This window comes from Marmota marmota, unplaced genomic scaffold (assembly GCF_001458135.2).
Source record: "Marmota marmota marmota unplaced genomic scaffold, marMar, whole genome shotgun sequence".
Classification (NCBI taxonomy): domain Eukaryota; kingdom Metazoa; phylum Chordata; class Mammalia; order Rodentia; family Sciuridae; genus Marmota; species Marmota marmota.
The window spans coordinates 38,820,194-38,841,156 of NW_026000016.1; the positions used below are offsets into that span (position 1 = coordinate 38,820,194).

General features: G+C 40.1%; 2 protein-coding genes across 27 annotated transcripts in view; both read right to left on the minus strand.

Moving 5' to 3' along the window:
• The window catches only part of Cd46 (CD46 molecule), a 43,326-nt gene extending 30,731 nt beyond the window's left edge, over positions 1-12,595 (minus strand). For 8 of the 25 annotated variants that reach the window (XM_015483713.2, XM_048809461.1, XM_015483719.2 and 5 more), the window contains exons 1-3: positions 12,082-12,593; positions 1,052-1,240; positions 630-732 (exon numbers count right to left, since the gene is read on the minus strand). In XM_015483713.2, the coding sequence (XP_015339199.1) occupies positions 630-732; positions 1,052-1,240; positions 12,082-12,202 (413 nt within the window). In that variant the 5' untranslated portion in view covers positions 12,203-12,593. Of the gene's footprint in view, positions 1-629; positions 733-1,051; positions 1,241-11,485; positions 11,675-11,749; positions 12,011-12,081 lie in introns of those variants that run through there. The other 17 variants (XM_015483715.2, XM_048809459.1, XM_048809465.1 and 14 more) reach the window with 6 other exon arrangements.
• A 4,742-nt stretch (positions 12,596-17,337) lies between these two features.
• LOC125618504 (complement receptor type 1-like) overlaps positions 17,338-20,963 on the minus strand; it is a 62,783-nt gene continuing 59,157 nt past the window's right edge. For both annotated transcript variants that reach the window (XM_048809483.1, XM_048809484.1), the window contains exon 23: positions 17,338-19,095. In XM_048809483.1, coding sequence (XP_048665440.1) covers positions 19,083-19,095 — 13 coding nt within the window. In that variant the 3' untranslated portion in view covers positions 17,338-19,082. The remainder of the gene's footprint in view (positions 19,096-20,963) is intronic.

A 20,963-nucleotide genomic window follows, 5' to 3' on the forward strand; every position in this document is an offset into this window, starting at 1 on the left:
AAAAAAAAAAAAAAAAAAATATATATATATATATATATATATATATATATTTAGTGTGGATGGACATAGTGCCTTTATTTTATTTATTTGTATGTGGTGCTGAGGATCGAACCCAGTGCCTCATGCATGCTAGGCAAGTGCTCTACCACCGAGCTCCAGCTCCAGCTGCTGGGATACTTCAATTCTTTGTAGCAGTCTCAAAAATAAGGTTTTCCATCTGAACGATCTTGACCAGGTCAATTTTGATCTGGTTAACACCTTACAAAGATCTCTGGACAGAGGAATGTCTTTGGTTGGCTATTCTACCTCCCATTTCTGGGAGTGCTACTTCAGCTTTTACAAGCACTTAGTTGTGAAGAACCAAGCCACTCTGAGTATGCTCTTCCTAACATTTATATGGACTTATTATTAAGTACGGCAAAGAGTATACAGCTTTGTTTTCCTTCAACTTCATTTTATTTATTACACATATTTCCTGTCTCTAATAAAGTACCCAAGGACTGTTTGGCTAGAAGTAGAACTTCACCCAGAAAGCAAAATTAAACAAAGTTTATGTGAATGCTTAAGAAGAGAAGAAAAACAAAAAGCATCAGTAACATTGACCTTATTTCCTGTAAGGAGCAACTTACCCACTAGAACAAGAAAAATGAACTTGAGCACCCCACTGGTAAGTTCCATTTGGGTAATCGGCTTTGCCAAATTTAGGATCACCTAAATATGGACATTTTCTTTCTAAAAGAAAATAATTGTGAAATTTTAAAATTCAGTTTCAAAACATACTTGAATCAAAGTCAAAACTCGGCTTTGCTCTTTGAATTTATGGAATATTATTTTCTTTAACTACTGAATAGCAAGGGCAATGTAAGATTCACAGTTACTCAGGCAACCAAGAAAAAGACTCCCTAAAAATTTCTCAAATCCTGCAAAACCACACTTAATCCAAAGTCTTGTTTCATGTGAGAAAATCATCATTGCAATAGTGGCAGATGCTCTCTAAAATGTGGGGGAAATCTCTAGAGCAAGCAAAAACGATAAAGTTGTATTTACTTACTCATACAGGCATCATCTGAAATAGGCACCCAGGTATGATTCGGCTCACAAGTAGCAATGGTGAGAAACCCCAATACTTGGTCATATCCTTTTTTACACCTATAAGTTACTTCTTCTCCAACCTCATAATAGGGTTTAGGTTTGCCAACGAGCTCCAAAGCTTGAAATGGTGGTGGCAGTACACAGGCATCTAGGGATAATGGAAGGAGAACATGAAGATGAAGCAGTAATTCAACTTTCACCAGAGACTGTGGTTTGACAACAAGTAGCACACAGAAAATGGAAAGGCCCTTGGAAAGATTCCAAATGACTGTTGTATGCTTTACTCAAGAAGTGCTGCTCATGGAAGATGCCCCTTATTTTGCATAACATTCAATTAGCTTTTGGCTTACTTCAGAATAAACCAAATTTGTACTCAATCTCAAACTGAAGAGATACTATCAATGTTTTTGGTCTTAAAAAAAAAGGTGTGTGTGTGTGTGTGTCTCCACATTTTCTTGTAAACTCATTTCAAAATTAACCTTTCCCCTAAGAAGTCATCTCTAGTATACAGCACTCTGCTTAGATTACGCTTCCATAATCTGAAACATTAATTTATGACAGCTTGTCATTTCAGGTTCAATCTTTCCTTAGAAGGCATGTCTCCAGAGGTCAGGAACCATGTCTTCTTTTCCTGCTATACTCTGTCCCCAGTGTGGGCTCAAGAAATGCTGTGGTAAGAGGTGATTATTAAATAAGCATTGTAGATTTTCATAGATCAACATAAATAGGACCAAAGTATTTCAAAATACATAACTTCACTCCATGTGCTTCATGTAAGTGAACTGAACTTCTAATAAGTAAACAAATGCCATGTAAATATAAAAGGTTCCCACTTTGGATGGCATTTCATAAACTGCCCCCACCTTGCTCTCTTGAATACTGAACACTATTAAATCTTCCTTCATCAATCACTGCACCACACACTCCCTTGGGAGCCTGAGGTAGCTGTGGTGCTGTGTATCCTACCCATCTCACAAGGAAAGAACATTGCTGTCCTTCTAGAACATTCTACTTTCCTTTTTGTCTTTTGTTTGAACACTGACACTCCACCTATTCATCTTCCTTGACCTATCTGAGCATTTATAAACCTAGCAACAGTTACAAAAGATACGATGAAGGAGACAGTAAGTGGAGGCTGAACTTGTTCAAAGAATGCAAAAGCTTCTCCTGTGAGGTACGGATCTAAGAAGACAGGTCTGTTTTGACCCAGAGGAGCCTTGTCTTTCTTATTCCCTGGATCTCACTCATACTTCAGATGCAAAGATGGGTCAAGAAAATTCTAAATGATAGAAATGTTTCTCTCATGTCATATTCTAAAACTCTCTCTCTATACACCTAGTCCAACATAATATTTACATTGTATTCTGCAATCCACGTAGGGGCTACCACCCTGGTTTTAATATCTGAACATTCCTCCATCAACTGCCTAAAACAATAGCAAAAAGCAAACAAAAAATCTTAGTAATGAAAAGCATCATTTAAAAAAGACATGAGAGTTGAATTTTATTACCGATAGTAAATTTACTGAATATCCGGAGCCACAAATTTTCATTTTACAATAGGAGAAAAGGGGCAGGGCTAGAAACACTACCTGATTCTGTCCTAGATACCAATGCTTAACACCATTTTAGACTTTAGAACCACCAGGACAGAAATCAAGTAACAGCATGCAATTTGCAAAATTATACAAGTATCCTTTGCTTTATGCATTCAATTTTAGTAACTGGCTTGAAAACAGAGGATTCTTAATTTGACTTTCAATGTGGTGCTCTATAAGATACGTCAATTAGATGGTCTAGTCTATTCAACTGTCATGAAGTTTCCTTCTCCCTAACATGCATCAAGAAAGATATACTTTCAACAGTGTGCAGAATCAAAATTTTTAGTTTGGTAACCAGTACATTCCAAGCTTTATACACTGTAATAATTAAGGCTAATACCACACTATTGTTTAATTGAATTTGCTCTCTTGCTCAGAACATTAAATTTTTTTTCCTATTGAGATTTTCAAGCTAACCATTCTCAGCTGCAGTATCTTGATTAATTTTTTCCTAGATAGTTTACAATGTTATTAAATTTAAGTGGCAATGCTGAACTGTAATAGATGCCATTATATAATATGATAGGCTGTCCCAGGTGAGTTTCAGTATAAAGTGAATTAGTTCTCTATACTAGATCCACTGAACTGTTCACCTTCTCCACACTTACACCTGCTTGCAAAAATGAACTCTCTGACAAATGTGCACATTCACACCACCACTCAGATACCACCAGAAATTTCTGGTATCTCACCACAAATGGAACTGCAATGAAACCTGACCATCTTGTGCCTTCTCCTACTGTTCTCACAAGCAGTTTTTAAACTCTTTGCTTCCTCAAAATGCAGGCTGTGACTTCTATATCTTCTATTCTAAATTTTATTCCTTATTTCCCACTCATTTCTAGGCCCACAAAAATCACTACTAATCACTTTCAAAGTCATTAACTGGCCTCTTCCTCATTAAGTTCATACTAAGAGTCTTTTCCTCATGAGTTGCATTACCCTTTGGATGATACTAGAGATTTGGGTCCCCCCTGACTTCAGCGCTGTCATCTGCTCTGGAATGATTGGTCTCTCTCTTCTCTCTTCCTCCCCGGCTACGTACCCCTCCTTGGCTTCCTAGAGAATACACCACCCCGAGTTTCAGTTTTTCCTCTGTTTCTCTTCCTTTTCTGCCTTTATGGGATCCTAGATGTCCCTAATGAGTCTGTTTGAGGATCTCCTGTTTCTTCATTCTGCAAGACCCCTCTCTTGACTTCATTACTGGTGATAATCAATAGCCTTCCAGGCCCCTGTTTCTATCCTTGGTCTCTAGCTGCCAAGCCTATATATTCATTGCCTCCCCCACATGGGTCTAACACAGCAAAGCTTGAGTGTGGTCACTTTTGATTTATTATATTTACACATATCCAGCAAACAAGTTCTGTTTCCACAGCTGAAATGCTCTATTCCTTTACTTCTTATTCAAGCGCCCAGCATTTCTCATCTGAATTGCTGCAAGAGTTTCTCTTTACCTATCTTGTCACCTCTTTCATTGAACTGATTTTTTTCACATTGCTAACAAAGTAATATTTATATGATGCATTAATCGACATTCTTCCAAGACAGATAGGGACAAATTAAAGTCCCTCACTATAGAACCCTGCTCACCCTGGCAAACTACTCTCAAGCCATTCTCTGTTACTTGGAGGCCTATACAGGTGTGCTTTCCAACACTTTAGGTCTTCATGCATCATTTGATTTCAGTTTTGACCAGCAAGAGTGCCTTTCTCTCACCTCCCACATCCTGTCCTCCTAGCCTCATCTTAGATGACTCTTTTTCCTTGAAGCATCTTGATATCTCTCGCTCAAAAAATCGTTTTGCCATCCCCAGCGACTTTGAGGCTGAGGCAGAAGGATAGCAAGTTTCAGCTAGCTTGGGCAACTTAGTGAGACCCTGTATCAGAATAAAAAGAAAAAGCGCTGGGATGTAGCTCAGTGGGAGAACTCTTGCCTAGCATGTGGGAAGCCCTAGAACCCAAACAAATAAATAAACAAAAACTCCCTCAAACAAACAAAAATAAAAGTCGGGGTTAAGTGCCCTTATGATGCCCCAATTTACTCCTTTCACAGATGTTTTCATATTGTGCTTACTGGTTGTTTACTCCCTTTTGAGGATGGTGGCTCATTCATCTTTGCATGTCTAGTACCTAGTATCACAGCTGCATGAGTACTGCCATCAGATCTAGATACACTTAAATCAAAACTCAAATTCTTCACTCTTCAGCCAACTTGCTTTGGTGAAATCTGAAAATCATAATTCTTTTCTTTGCTGTTTTTATGCCAGTCTTCAAAATTTTTTCCTTAGTTATAAACATTTCTCTTTATAAGAGGTTTATTTCTTTCATGTCAAAATGTTTATACTGTATTAGTTTATTATGGATCCAGTCTCCATTACTGCTATTATTAGAAATGGCATTGGGCTGGGGATGTGGCTCAAGCGGTAGTGCGCTCGCCTGGCATGCGTGCGGCCCGGGTTCGATCCTCAGCATCACATACAAACAAAGATGTTGTGTCCGCCGATAACTAAAAAATAAATATTAAAATTCTCTCTCTCTCTCACTCTCTCTTAAAAAAAAAAGAAATGGCATTTTAACATCATCAAAGGTGAACTCCAAATATGGTGAGTTACATTTTTTTTTCAAAAGTTATAATTATAGTAACAACACACCAGAACCTGTTTCTTAGAACAATACCGGCGATAAAACAATTCAGAAATGGCCAGTATTAAGCACTACCTGTGCCAAGCATTGTTTTTTAGCTAACTTCATCTTCATAATCATCCTTTGAGATTGATACCATTTCCCCCTTAAGCTAAGCAAACTAAGGCATCATAAAGTGAAATAACTTGCTCAAGAATATTCCTAGCCAGGCACGGTGGCACACACCTATAATCCCAGTGGCTCAGAAGACTGAGGCAGGAAGATCACAAGTTCAAAGCCAGCCTCAGCAACTGTGAGGCTCTAAGCAACTCAGTGAGACCCTTTCTCTAAATAAAATACAAAATAGGGCTGGGGATGTGGCTCAATGGTTGAATACCCGTGAGTTCAATCCTTAGTACCCGCCCCCTCAAAAAAAAAGAATACATTCCTAGTAGGTGACAGACCCAGGATTCAAGCCAGGTAGCCTGATTGCCAGAACACACCATGACCCATTACCAACCTGCTTCCCATTCCCATCTCCCATCTGGAACCCTCACACACTGACACCATCTTAACACTATCTATAATATAGTGCTCAAGAAATTGTCTTCTGCTGTGCCTAGGAAAATTAATGCAACCCTAGTTTAGATTCATGTTGTTCTAAGTTGAATAAAAGAGTTCACATTGCCCTAAATAGACAGGTAATCACATCAGAGTCTGAATTTGCAGTGGTGATGATTTATTCCTAATTAGCCTGTTGCCTCTCACAGATACTGTTTTCCAGATTTCTCCCTTTATCCTGCCTCCTTTGCCCAACATTGAGCAGCTTGGCAGTCCAGCTGCATCACATCTGAACACCTTTGCTTCTGCACCTTGGCTCCAGACATCCTTCCTCCTAGGTTGGCCACAACTCCTGTTCAACTCTTATCTTTCCAGACTTAAGTCACCCATGGCTTCCTCTAGGAAACTTTTTCTGCCTCCTCCTGGGAAGTAGTAACTGGCTGCCTTCCTCTGGACTCTCCTGTGTATGGATCTCTCTCAGGTAACTAGCACCTGTTCTTGTTTGTAACCGCATGAATAGCTGTATTCATCCATAGGGTAGCACTGCTACCAGACACAAAACAATGATCAAGAATATGCTAGAACACGTTTATTATTGAAAATAATCATGTTAAAGTTTTATGCACTGGAGAACAGAGAATTGGCCAATTCTTTTGTTGTCCATCTCCCAGTTTTCTAGAGACTTAGCTGATGACCAGATGAACACTGCTCCTTTTTAGCACTGTAGCATGCAGGGTAGGAAAACCAAGAAACTGCCAGACAAATGCTATTGCTGTTACTAATTGTAAAGAAGAAAAATGCCTAAAATAGGCAGATGAGACCATGCATCACAGGAGATTGTGGGTTTTCCCTGAAAAAGCAGCTTCACTTCTGGAGGAAGGAGACTGGTCCCCCAATTTTTTTTTCTTTCCTAAATTGCACAAATGCTCCCTTCTGCAGTCTCTCCCATTTGGCAGCCACCTTTGAGGTGTTAGGACTCCCATGCACATCACTATCTAATTATAAATGTTTCTCCTCATGAAAGAGTGGCCTGCTCCCTAAATGATAACCATTTTACCCACTTCTTCTCCCTGCAAGCAGTGAGCTCTCTGTTCATCAATCTTGACTTTACCTGGCAACCATACACTTAACCTTGTTTTTCCAAGTTTCAGTGTTGTTACCTTTCCTGTTACACTCTATTCATTTTACTTATTCATTTTCCTGTATTTCAAATAGCTTCCATCATTTTCTTAAACTTCTAATTTAAAGCCTATTCTAAAAAGTATTCTTAAAAAAATAATTCCTTTTGTTTTCTATCATCACTATGCTTGATTCTCCTCTCTCCCTTTTGAAATGAACTTTTTAGCGATCAATAAGAAGCAAGACTAGAGTATTAGGAGCCCTGGAGAGCCTATATATGGGGGAAGGCAGGTCCTTTCTGACCCTCAGCTGCCCCTGTCCTAGCTCCACAGAAAGACCAGCCCACGGATGGTTCTTTAAAGAACTATTCTCCTGCAGGCAGGAGGAATTTTTCTTGTGCACTTAAATCCTCACCAAATAGGAAACTTAGGGTTTTTTTTTTTAGTACTTCGTGTTTATATAAGAATGTTGATATTGAATCAAAAAAATGGCCATTTGGAACAACAAATGTGATAAGACAGATAACATCTCTCTGCCTTCTAATGGGGGGGGAGAGAGAATAGAAAATTTTAGAAGGGTGATTACAATTTAGGAGGCATTTGCGCTGGTGTGTGTGTACCAGAAACACGGTAGTCAGGGAAGGTCTCTCTGAGGGGTGTTAACAGTCCAGCTGAGTTTGCAGGATAAGACACAGCTTTAGATTATACAGTGAAAGACCTTCGGCCTATTTGATGAGCAGAAATGTCACCTTCCCTCTAGTCACTTGTTAAATGCAGGGAAGCATGCTCCTTTCCTCTAGAGCACTCCAGTTGGTTTGTATCTATGCATTAATATTATTCATTGGTTAATGTCTGTTACTTCCAATACATCTTAGCAGATATTTATAGATTGCCTACTACGAGTCTGGCACTGGGGATATAACAGCAAAATAAAGTCCCTGCTTTGTGCACTTATGTATGTGTAAACAATTAATGAAAGAAGGACCATGGCAATAGGCATGGCCTATTATTGTCTACCAGTATGACCTCAGGACCAGCACAGGACTTGGAACCAACCTAGAAGTCAAATATTGTTCAATGAATGCTGCTAAGAAATGCAGCATACCAGCTGTATATGTAATAGGATCCTACATAGAACATGGGTATAGAAACACACAAAGTGTATTAAAAAACAGGAGATACAAAAAATGGTTAATTTTGTGTAAACTTTATACAATAATCATATATCTCTCTTCCCCGCCCCTCCCTCTATATATATACCAGGGATTGAATCTAGGGATGCTTAACCATTGAGCCATACCTCCCAACCTTTTTTAAATTTTTTGAGTCAGGACCTCACTAAATTGCTTAGGCCTCCATCACTAAATTACTGAGGCTGGCCTTGAATTAGTGATCCTCTTGGCTCAATCTCTCCAGTGGTGGGGATTATAAGTGTGCCACTGCACCTGGCAAGCATATATTTTGAAAAAAGTATTTATTCCATTCAATGAAAGGCACAACAAACAGTGGAATGGGCCTTCATCTTTAGTTACTGAGCTGTTGGTGAGGATAATTTCCCACTAGGTTTGGCTAGTGATGTTTATAGACTGCTCCTCTGAACCATGACCCTATAAGGGAAACAATCACCCCATCCCCCCAAAAAATTAGGTTATAATATCTAATGTGATCTGTATTGGTTGGGAACAGAAAGATAACTCCATAGACAAAAACCAAAACATCTGGGGCTGGGGTTGTGTGAGGCACTGTTATGGGGAGACACCTCAGAAAGCACTCTAAGTCCGAATTTTAAATCAAAAGAGAGCTTTATTTACCTGGCCAGGGACTGTCACTCACCACAGAGACTCAAGCTCTGTGGGAGGACAGCAGCTTCCTGGTCCATCCAAAGAGAATAGAAGCACAAAAACCACAACTCAGTGACTTGCTTATCGTCATGTAAGCTAGCCAGTCAGAGAAATTAAAATATTGATAAGTGGAACCTGTGGGCTCTAAGCAGGACTGATATTTTCCAGCCAGCAAGCATGTGATGAACAGAAGCTAAAATAGCATTATCTTTGCAGTTCAGTTGACCACAGTCCTGGGTTCAAGCAGGTGCTAAACAGTCACATAAGTGAATTTGGTCGGGGGTGGGGGGGTGGGGGGGTGGTCAGCTGGGTGAGGATCTACTTCAAGGTCATGTAGACCCACAAGGGCTTTCAAACCCAGGATGTAGCTCACCACGACCACTGCTGCATCCTGAGTAGGGTACAATTTGTAGGGTACAAAGTACAGAAATGCTGCAGTCTGTCTGGGCACAAAATAACCGAGCCACCACAAAGCCTTGTAGATTCAAACAGCAACTCTTTATTCCTCGAACTCTCACTGGCCTCTACACGCACGTTCTGGGAAAAATACACTCCCTCCACGGGCTCTGCGTACCAATTCTCTCAGAACCCCGTGAGAACTCAACGGGAACTCAAGGAGTGGGCGCCTGAGGCAGCAGGATACGCCCTATTCCCAGAAGGATCCACCCTAAACCTGGAGCCACCCTAATCCAGCAGGATCCACCCTAAACCCAGAGCCACCCTAATCCAGCAGGATCCACCCTAAACCCCGGCCACCCTAATCCCTGAGCAGGGTCACCTTTCAACCAAAAATGCCATGCGTCCTACTTGGCTATGGCTCTCAGCATCGAAAGACAATTTTTTTTTTTTAATAAGAAAACAGCTTTCATTTCAGTTTCTCAGAAACAGCTCTTGTAACAGTTTTAATAGAAGGCAGCAAAATGGAGTCTTAGGGCTGCCTATGCCAGTTCTTGCTTTATAATTGTCTTATCTCACTTATCAAAATCTTATACCTATAATCTGTATTTTTTTTACTAATCTATAACCTATTACACTCTTATTGATTGTATTTATCAGTTCACACCACAACAAACTAGTGATAAAACATCATGTAATGCTTCCTCTTCTCAGAAAACTCTTTAAAGACAAAAAAAAAAAAACAAAAAAAACATTTAAGGATGTACAAAACAAAGTGGACTGACTTTGACTCATAATGAGACTGAGACTGTTGGGTTCAGAGCAGGCTGAACAGATGTTGGCTGCAAGATAGCCCACGCACTCAAACCCCCCTCTATCTGGTCCTTTATCACCTGTTTGCCTCAAGTCTGAACATTCAACCCTGCTTAAGGCTGAACACTTAACCCCCCCTTGGGCCAACAAGGCAGCTTGCAGACCCAGAGGCCCCATTAGATTTGGGCTATAAAAACTCCCTCCTGCCAGGCCCCCCTCTCTCTTGCTCTTTCTCTCTTGCTCTCTCTCTCTTGCTCTTTATCTTTCTTACGCGTGCTCTCTGTCTCTCTCTTGCTCTTGCTCTCTCCCTGTTCATCTCTTCTCTTTTCTCTCTTTCCTTCTTTCCTTTCTCTTTGTTGCACTGCTGCAATAAAGATCTTTTGGTTGCTCTGAGTGTTGTGGTCACTTTCCTTTCAGAGACCAACAGTGAGACACACAACAGACAAGGCACCATAAACAAACCTAACTGACCAGAGATTTAGATAGGTTTTTTTTTTTTAATATTTATTTTTTAGATGTAGATGGACACAACACAATGCCTTTATTTTTATGTGGTGCTGAGGATCAAACCCTGGTCCTGGCGAGCGCTCTACCGCTGAGCAACAATCCCAGCCCCTAGATAGGGTTTTTAACCCCAGATGGGCCAGTGAGCGACTTCTGGATGGACACTGCCCTGGACCGAGAAGTATGTGCTGCGTCCAGCCTTCCCTAATGTCCCCAGACTGTGGATCCACACAAACCAAGTTTTAAGTTTCAAGCTTACCTTTCCCTGGAGAACTAAGTGCTCTCAAATAGGCAGACTGCAGGTTTGGCAGGAGCCGATGAGGAGAGGACCCCGGTCTGAGAAGTTCTCCTCAGAGGACTGCCCCAGGTTGTCTCCAGCCCACTGGGTCTCCTGGGTGTTTCCGAGCATTGTCCCATTTATGGGACAATAAATAAATATCTCTTCTTTTCCCGGCCAAGGCACCAAATGTTATGGAGAGACACCTCAGAAAGCACTCTTAAGTCCGAATTTTAAATTAAAAGAGAGCTTTATTTACCTGGCAGGGACTGTCACCCACCTCAGAGACTCAAGCTCTGTGGGAGGACAGTCCTTGGCCAGGTAAACAAAGCTCTCTTTTAATTTAAAATTCGGACTTAAGAGTGCTTTCTGAGGTGTCTCCCCATAACAGCACTGAGTTCGATCCTCAGCACCACATTAAATAAATAAATAAATAAATAAATATGTATTGTGTCCATCTACAACTAAAAAAGAAAAAGAAATTGAAATAAAAAAAAAAAAACCCATCCACTTGTACACCAAGACCAATTCTGTGTGGGGCAACAAAGAAGCTTCACATGGTGCACCCTTCCCACCCCGTCTAAACTCAGACACTAAGAAATTGCTCTCACCCGGCAAAAGCAGGGCAACCTACCCTCCCCAGAGCCAAACAGTGAGCTTACCTTGGCACTGCAGAGCAGGCCACTTTTGCATAGCACACTGAACAATGCCTCGCCAGGTCTCCTGCCAGGTGTCCCACAGCTCAGCTCCTTTAGGCACCGCAGACGCCCTGCAACTCTTACTGCGGTTACAGCGAGACCCAAAAGAGCAGCCCCTTTCTCCAAGGCACTAACCTGTGCAGGGAATACCGGGCAAACTCTAACCACTCCCGGACAGCACGGACCCTAGCCACACCTCCTTGCACCTGAGCATTCTATAAGCCTCACCTGGAGCTCCCATGCGCGCTCCCCATCCAGAATTGGCTCAACCCCGGAAACGCGGCGAGTGTTTGCTAGGGCCACAGCTAGACCCAGGGCGAGCCTCCGCCTCTCAGGCACCGCTCCAGCCGCCCGAGCAGGGCTTCACTTCTTGCACAGCAGGGTCGCCACAGTGCCCAGCCCGAGTGCGCGTCCTGGAAGCGCTTAACGCACCACCCCTAGGAAAACCCTGGCAGCGTCCTCTACCCCAACCTCAGTCAACCGCAGGTCCACCCAGACCCGCGGCCCCCAAACCAAGCTCCAGCCTCTTTGTCGAGTGCGCAACCTCTTCAGGCTCTTACCAGAGAGTGTAAACAGCAGGAATGCCAAAGTCGCTAGAAAGATCCCTAGTAGGCACCGCTGTAAAGTAAAGGAACTCTTTCCGCGGCCGGGAAGCGCCGTGCAGGGCGCGGAAGACACCATCACCTTTCAGAAGATGAACAGGAAAACAGTGCCAGCCAAGCAGGGGAGTCCCTTTTGAGCCCGTTTGTCATACGCAACAATCCCCAAATTCACAAAGTGTGCAGGGCCGCCAGAAAAGTGGGCGTGGCTGGGCCAGCGCCCCTGTCGGAAGTGACTCTAGGCGGAGCCACTGCGCCTATCCGGCGACATCAGGGCGGGGTCTCGGCGCGCTTTGCTCCAGGGCCTCCAGGGGACCCGGGGTGCTCCGGGCTGGAGCGATACCCGGGTTATCAGCTGCAGTCAGCTCCTCCAGAGCCTCACGGCGCTCTGGCTGCGTCCTCTGCAGACCACTCTCCAGGCGCTGGCTTGAGGGAAAGGGTTGGCTTACCGCCACTTTTGTAAACTGTTTACCACCTGACTGTGGAGTGGTGGAAAGGGAACTAACTGCTGGCTTTGTCATCATTTCCGGCCACTCAGGCCTGAAGAACAGCGATCTAAAAATAGAAATCCAGAGCTCGGGCGGCGAGTCACTGTGGGGCCAGCACCCCTTGGGACTAATCCTGGTGAGCCTTAGGCTGCCGCACTGCCTGGGCCCTTACTCTGTGTCTGGCATTAATCAGGCATTATTAGGAACAATACTTGTCTTCAAGTAACAAGTCTTCAACTAACAAGTCTTCCTTCCTTGCTTAAATGCCTGCTGCTAAATTCCTCAGGGCCTTCTCTTCAGTCTCCAAAATCTCACAGGTTTGACCCCCGCACCCTCAATCCCTAAGGTAATTCGTTCTTCCTCCTCTTTCCTTGAGAAAACCCATGGGAAAGTAAAATAGTCAGCATCTCCTGGTTATTAGCATATCGGGACTCCTTAGAGGAGTCCCTTAGGACCCTTGTCCTAGAACAACTAAATTATTGAACCCAGGGGCGCTTAACCACTGAGCCACATCCCCAGACTCCCCACCGGACCTTTCTTGTTTTGTTTTGTTTTTAATTTTTTATTGTTGGTTGTTCAAAACATTACAAATTTCTTGACATATCATATTCCACACTTTGATTCAAGTGGGTTATGAACTCCCACCTTCACCCCATACACAGATTGCAGAATCACATCAGTTACACATCCATTGATTTACATATTGCCATACTAGTGTCTGTTGTGCTCCGCTGCCTTTCCCATCCTCCACCCTCCCCCCTTGTTTTGTTTTAACTTAGAGACAGGGTCTCACTGAATTGCTTAGGGCCTTGCTAAATTCCTGAGGCTGGTTTTAAACTTGTCATCCTCCTGTCTCAGCCTTAGGAGCTGCTGGGATTACAGGAGTGTGCCGCCACGTCTGCCAGCATAACTAAAAGTTTTATGGGAGACAAAATATACATGCATGAAAAATGAAAGAACAGGATAAGTGTAAAATTCCTGGAAGGAATGAGTGTGATAGGATTTGGGATGGGTAGGAATTACTTAGGAGAAGAAGATAAAGGGCAAAAATTTTTTGTTGAAATAATCTCTAGCACAGTGCTGGAAAATTAAGAACGAGCAAGATTGATCTGAAGGGTCCTGAGAAAACCTGGATGAAAGGTAAAAGAAAAACTAACAGAACTGGCATTAAAAGAACAAACGAAATTTTCTTCCTCTCAAACTGACAGTTTGAATGAACACATAGGGAGATCAACACTTAACACTTCAATTTGTTAAGTCTTAAAGGTGACATGACTTTCTCACTCAGAATTTATCCCAAAGAAATCATCAGAGCTGTGAACAACGGTTTATAATTATGGAAAAGTATAAACTCATACATATCCAGCAAAAAAAGTATTAAAGAATTTTTAGTAGGTGCCTTTATGTGATGAAATTCTAGGTGGCAAACATTGTGAAAGAATATCAATGTGAGAAACTGATGTATTGGTTAATACAAAAGCAGAATATGCCTTTCATAAAAAACAAAAATGACATAATGATACACATAAGAAGAGACAAGGTAGAAATACACCAAAGGTAACAACAGGTGAAAGGATCATAGGCATTTAATTTTCTTTAACTTTCTAATTTTTCTATATTGAGCCTATATTACACTTGGAATAAGGTAAAAATAAATTAGCCTTTAAAAAAATTTATTTGAGACAGGGTCCCTCTGTTTGTTACTAAGGCTGACTAAAGAAAAAAAAAATCCAACCTATATCCTATGTGTCAAGATGTGTCAAGGACAGTTTTATGCATAGAATGGTGGGGGTAAAACCTGTATGGCACAGGTTTGAGGTGACAACCAGTGAAGAAAAAAAAAGCTCACGGTACAAACCTCAAATGGTCCTCTGGAATAACAAGAGCTGAGGTATATTTAACACAGTTCTATATCTGAGATGTCTTGAGAACTTTCTGGATTCACCAAGCCATGGAATTTTCTTTTCTTGCCAGAATAACAAAACTTTTAAAATCACACAAGACACTAAGTCTGGAGGTGTTATATAAAATAAATGCCTGAATATTTTGGAATATAAAATCCAGACATTCCTTGGTGGCAATTAAAGGAGGTATAATTAAGGAGACAGTGAATAGGAAACTCAATGAGGCAGGACTTGTTACTTCTGTTAATATTTACAGTTGTGAGCTATATGACAGTAATGTTCTGTGGCTCAATGTCAGAACCTGTTTGTGAAAACAATATTTATTATTGTCTGCAACAATAAATATTAAAAATTACCTATTTATTTCCAGGCTTGGAAGTAAGATTTCTTTTTTTATGAACAAATTAAAAATATAGGAGAAACAATTTAGCTAGTGTTTGTTATTCTAGTTTCAGGTGCAATATTCAAGGATTACAGTTTTACTGAAACTCTGTTTCAGTCAGTAAAAGTTATATCCCTGGGGTTCTTCAGGCCTTTCTTAATATACTTGAAGACTTCTACACCAATTTTTTAAAAAGCTTATTTTGATTTGACCCAACTGAGCTTCCATTTGAAAAGTTTGGGGCCTTGTTTCCTATCTTTCCAGACAATTTCCAAGAGTCAGGGATAAAGTTTTCTTGTAACATCTCCAGTGCCAAGATTCATAGTAGGTGCTCAATGAATACTTGGTAAATACTGTAGGAAATAAAGGCATCTTGCTGTCAAATGCATTTAATACATCTTTGCCAGTTTTCCACTAGAATTAGTTGACCAAATGCTGGGGAAGTCCTGACAGATTTTGATTTTTAATATTTTAGACACTAGAAAATAAAGTGGGATTTGTCTCTAAATGGAGTGAGGTAATAAACTGCACACAAAATAAACTTTCCTATATCAGGCATTGCAAGTTTACCTGTAAAGTGGAGTTACTATCCATGCCTTAGCCTTGCCTTGGGGTTGCTTCAGTAACTGAGTGTTAGAGTCTGTAAACAAGTCAAAATAACACCTGGCATTTTGCCAGGGGAATGTTAGAGTTGTAAACAAGTCTGGATGGTGCCTGGCAAAATGCCAGAGGGAGTGGTTTGAGAAGTAACAAAAGCGAGCCATTAAGTGTGGAGATTCCTTATTGGTTGACTGATGTATCTAGTTTATGCTAATTAGATAAGCTCTGTGGAATGTATAAATACTGCTCCTGTCCTGCAATAAACGGCTCCCACTCCTGCTGTATCAAGGTACACAAGTTATTCGTCACCCCCCTGATTATTTTGCTGCAGCCAGCCGGGCTGCGGCAACTGAGTTCAAAAGGAGAGGGAACTCCTGAGGCTCTGACAGGGATAGATGTCAAGAATCAAAGCTTCCAATTAGGAAGTAGGAGTCCTCCAGCTCCCCCTAAAGATTTTGTCAAACTGTCAAAGACACAAGAAAAGGAAGAGAATGGAAGATGTAGGGGTCGGCAGAGGAATAGACAAGGTTAAGGACTATGTACAGCTATCTTTCAGAAAGGTGCACAGACAGAGTGATGGTAGGGGGATGTCATTAAATGTTGGCCAACATCTTCTTTAAAATTTGATATGAGATGATTCTTTTCCTCTTAAATTAATATATCTACACTATGCTTTTTGGAAGTTGGGGTAAAGTGTCATCAGGCCTCTATTTGCACTGGGTAGGCACCTGCCAGTCGGCTGACCTTCATATGTAATTGTGTCTGATTTTCTTCTCTCTTACCTGAAAGAGTGTGAGTGTGGTAGGCCATACCCTCATGGGAATTCTGTAAGCAATCAAGTACAGAAAGAAAGACATTTCTCAGAAGGAACACACATTCATTTCAGTCTACCTTAACTTTTGCAGGCCTTAGAAAAGACAAGTATACTACAAATTATACTCCATAAGTAGATTTGCAAAGATAAATCTTTTATTCTTTTCTCATTTTAATGGTGAAAATTTTATTTAAATGTCATAGATTTCAATGACATTACATCTCATATTTATTCTATTTTTTTAAGTAAACAAAACAAAGAATGTCAGACATTAATAGCTTTGTAGAGTAATTGGCCCAGCCGCTGTTTTAGATGAAAAATGTAAGGCCAGAGGTTAACAGAATTACTTAACAATACAAGTTAGGCAATGAGGCATTTTTCGTAGTATATGTAGTATTCCCCATGACAATTGATGAAATAGAAAAAAAAAACCAAAACTCATGGCTTTCTTGCAATTAAAAAGTCAGAGTCATCAAATATTTATTAATCCCATGGCTCACTGGTCCACTCCACTTTAGGAAAAACAAACAAACAAACAAACAAAACAGAATTGTTTTCTTGTGATGGAAAATAGTAATTCTAAGAAAGGCTAATTCTCATTTAGTTTCTAGTCTTCCTTTGAAATCTTCTTCTTCAAATTCTAAGAAATAATAGAGAACTAAAGAGCCAACTGAGCAAACACCCACCATTGAGTATCATTTCGAAAATTTGCAGACTAGTTACCCTTGTTTCCTTGGTGACCTGGCCATATGTTATTTGCCCATCTTTTAGTGGGGAGAGTTGGTAGCCATTTTTAATTTTTAAGGACTTCCTAAATAATAAGGCAATTACCCTTTGTGTATGGTATAAGTTGTATGTAGTCAATATACATAGTCATATATATATATATATATATATATATATATATATATATATACACACACACACACATATATACACACACACACACACACACATATACATACACATACACAGATATATATATATATGTCTATGTCAGTGGACTTCGCTTATGCTGGGGTTTTTTTCTATCTTGCAATATTTTAAGTTGAAATTCAAATTGGTGTCTCCCTTAATCCCTATATTGGTGTCAAAGTAAATGTGGTAAAATAGAAATTTAAAGGAGTGATTAAAACACAGAATTACCCAGAAATTAGTGAAAGCTAGATTCAAAGATATTACTCAATATTCACAAATATTCTGATAGTTTCTAGAGATCATTATCATGGCAAATAATATCATAACAAGTTTCTGATCTATAAAGATGTGGAATGGCTGAAAGTATAGGGATACTGATTTTAAGATGTTAATGCATGATTATTATTATTTTTTTTAAATTTATTTTTTAGTTGTAGTTGGACACATTACCTTTATTTTATTTATTTATTTCTATGTGATGCTGAGGATGGAACCCAGGGCCTTGCATGTGCTAGGCAAGTGCTCTACCGCTGAGCCACAACCCCAGCCCTCAATGCATGATTATCGATTTGATAAAGTTCTTTTCAAAGCAATTGACACACAAAAACTGCACATTTCTGAGGTACCATGTGATATTTGGATACATGTATATACTGTATAATATTCAAATCAAATTAAACATATATGTCTTCTTAAACGTTTATCATTTCTTTGTAGTGAAAACATTCAAAATCTTCTAGCTTTTTTTTAATATTTATTTTTTTAGTTGGATGCAATACCTTTATTTATTTATTTCTATGTGGTGCTGAGAATCGAACCCAGGGCCTTGCACGTGCTAGGCAAGTGCTCTACCACTGAGCCACAAGGCAGCCCTCTTCTAGCTTTTTAGATCTGTAGTCACCCTGCTGTGAAATAGAAAACCAGAGTTGACTCTTCCCGAGTGTAACTTAGTACCCATTCACTAATAAATTCTTAAAAGTTGTGCTTTTAAAAGTTAACCTAGGGTATACTAGTAAACTAGTTACATTTATAATAATTATTATTTAATTTAAAATTTTTCTTTTATTCAGAACATGTTACAAAGTGGGTTTTTGAGACAGAACTTAGAAAATATCTGGAGTTCCATTTTTTTTTTCTAGATAATTCTTTTGAGCAGTCTTGACGGTTCTCCACCATAATCATTTAGCACCTTTCCAGTGAAGAAAAAATTGCTTTTCTTCCCTAGAGGAGATGAAAATTGATATATCATGTATTTTACTCCAATTTATTTAAAGAAGTAGGTTCTGCTCTATAAAATACAGAGGGAATATGTTTATTCCCTCTGTAGTGGTCGCTATGTAGGGCTCTATTTAATAAATCAAAATATATGTGTTTGTATAAAGAAACATATATAGAAAATGGTTGGCAGATAATGTGATGTGTGACATTAATATTAACATGTCTCATTAATTTTCATATCTTTCTGTATTTTCCAAATTCTCTATAATGAGCTCATTCCATATCATGAACATTTTAAAATAAGAAAGGAAAATGACAGACTTTTAAGCCAGAACTCCTAGAAAGCAGCTTCTTCCTTTAAATGATTGAAACAGTTTTTCATATCTACAGTCTTGTCCCCTGACTAGATGCTGTGTGCTTTCAGCACAGGAAAGAGGGTGAGGGGTGAGAGGAATGCAGACTAAGAGGTGGAGTTTTGCTGGACCCTGGGACAGCTTAGGCGTCTTCAGGTACACACATTTGCTTCTCTGTGAAGTCACTTCAGAGTTCATGAACCTCTGATCTTATTCTCTTGAAGTCGATTGGCTCTTTTCCTGCCAACAGGTAATTGGAGATTTCTCCAGCTTTATAATACCTTGTCAAGGAGGGACACTGAAATAGAGGATATTTTTATTTAGATGACAGCAACAGAGGAAAACTGAACCACCAAGAACTTATATGCTGATAATCAGAATGCTGGCATCTCATATAAATTTCAAGCTCTTAGAAGCGTTTATTCCCTCTGTAGTGGTTGCTATGTAGGGCTCTAGAAAGTATGGTGTAACTGGAGACTTGAGTAGATAAGAGAGAGATTAAGGAGTAACTTGACCTTCCCTTTTTCTTTTCTCAAACAAAATGAGTTCTCAGAGTTAAATAAATAAATAAAAAGAGCCTGTTCCAGAAAAGCGGAACTATGGGTGGTGGTGGTGGGGGCAGTGAATAGTGGCTGGTAGTCTTGGAGGAGGGTCAGCTTCAGCAAGCAGGTCCTCCTCCTCTTATTACAGTCAAGAATGCACTGAGGTAGGACATGCAGAGCAAGATACCCAAATGTTTCCCTGTTCGTGTTGAAGCCTCTTTTCTCTGGCCACCAAAGGACAGACTCCCTAGTGAGGGCCACTGGGTCACCTGACCGCAGTGATGACTGCCACCCTATTCCTCATAGTTATTCTTTGTCTCACAAAGCTTCCCAGCATCACCTGCTACCTATGTCTTCTTCAAACATTCTCATGTCCTTCAACACACAGCTAGGTCTTTGGTGTCTGCCTCTTTGTCTATGTCATTCACTCTGCCCCAGCACCTGGCCTGGGTGCAAGGTTTCATGCTTGCTAGACTCTGTCTAACTCGGTCCTTATCTATATCATGTGGCTACAGATGATTGAATTAGCGGGGCGGGGGCAGAGTAGGGGATTGAACTCAGGATCACTTGGCTACGAAGTCACATCCCCAGCCCTATTTGGTATTTTATTTAGAGACAGGGTCTCACTGAGTCGCTTAGCATCTTGCTTTTGCTGAGGCTGACTTTGAATTCGAGATCCTCCTGTCTCAGCCTCCCAAGCCACTGGGATTATAGATGATTAATTTGCTCCTGTGGAACACTCTGGTCAGAATTCTAGTCTTAAAGGGAGGTCAGAAGAAAGAGACAAAGGAGTAAAAGGTGGGTAAGAGGGGCAAAGTGCCAAGGAGTGATATGGCCAAATTATATTGTTATATTGTGGATGTATGAATATGGAACAATTAATCCCATCAGTATGTACAAACAAGGCATCAATTTAAAAAAATGTGGGGAAATTTGAATAAACCACGAAGAAGTGAGTAATATTTGAGGAGATAAATATGTTTAAGCCTGATTTAAACATTACATAATGTACGTAGATATCAAACATTACATGATACTTCATTGCCATGTATAATTTACTTTCTGCATTAGTTAAAAAATGAAAAGGAAAAATTGAAAAAATTTCAATCTTAAAAAAGGATACTTGATACAAAATTATTAAGGACTCCTACCTTTCTATTAAAAGACGATCAACAGTCAATGTATCCAATGGAGGTGTACTTTGATGTAAAAATGGTGTGCAAAGAGTTGAGGAAAAAGGAAATTATGATAAACTAATTTTCAAGTATTTACTCACCACTTTTCATTTAATTAACTGTATACTCAGAGGTTTTGGGAAATTAAAAAGAAATGGTCTCTCTACTCACAAGAAGTTAATGATTTACTGTGGAAAAATATAAGCACAACATATGGTACATTATACAGCTGATAAATGAAAAATAAATGAGCAATCAAATGAATTATAGCAGAGTTAATAAGCAAAAAGTACTTGAATATCAAATACTATGGGATGTATTTATGTACAGTTTTAAGGATAGGAGAAAAATGGTTGTCATTGGTGGAGAAAAAAAATCAGGATTTCCTATTGTACAATCAGTACAATCTCAAGATATCCACCCTGCAAATGTAAAATAATATGCAAAGG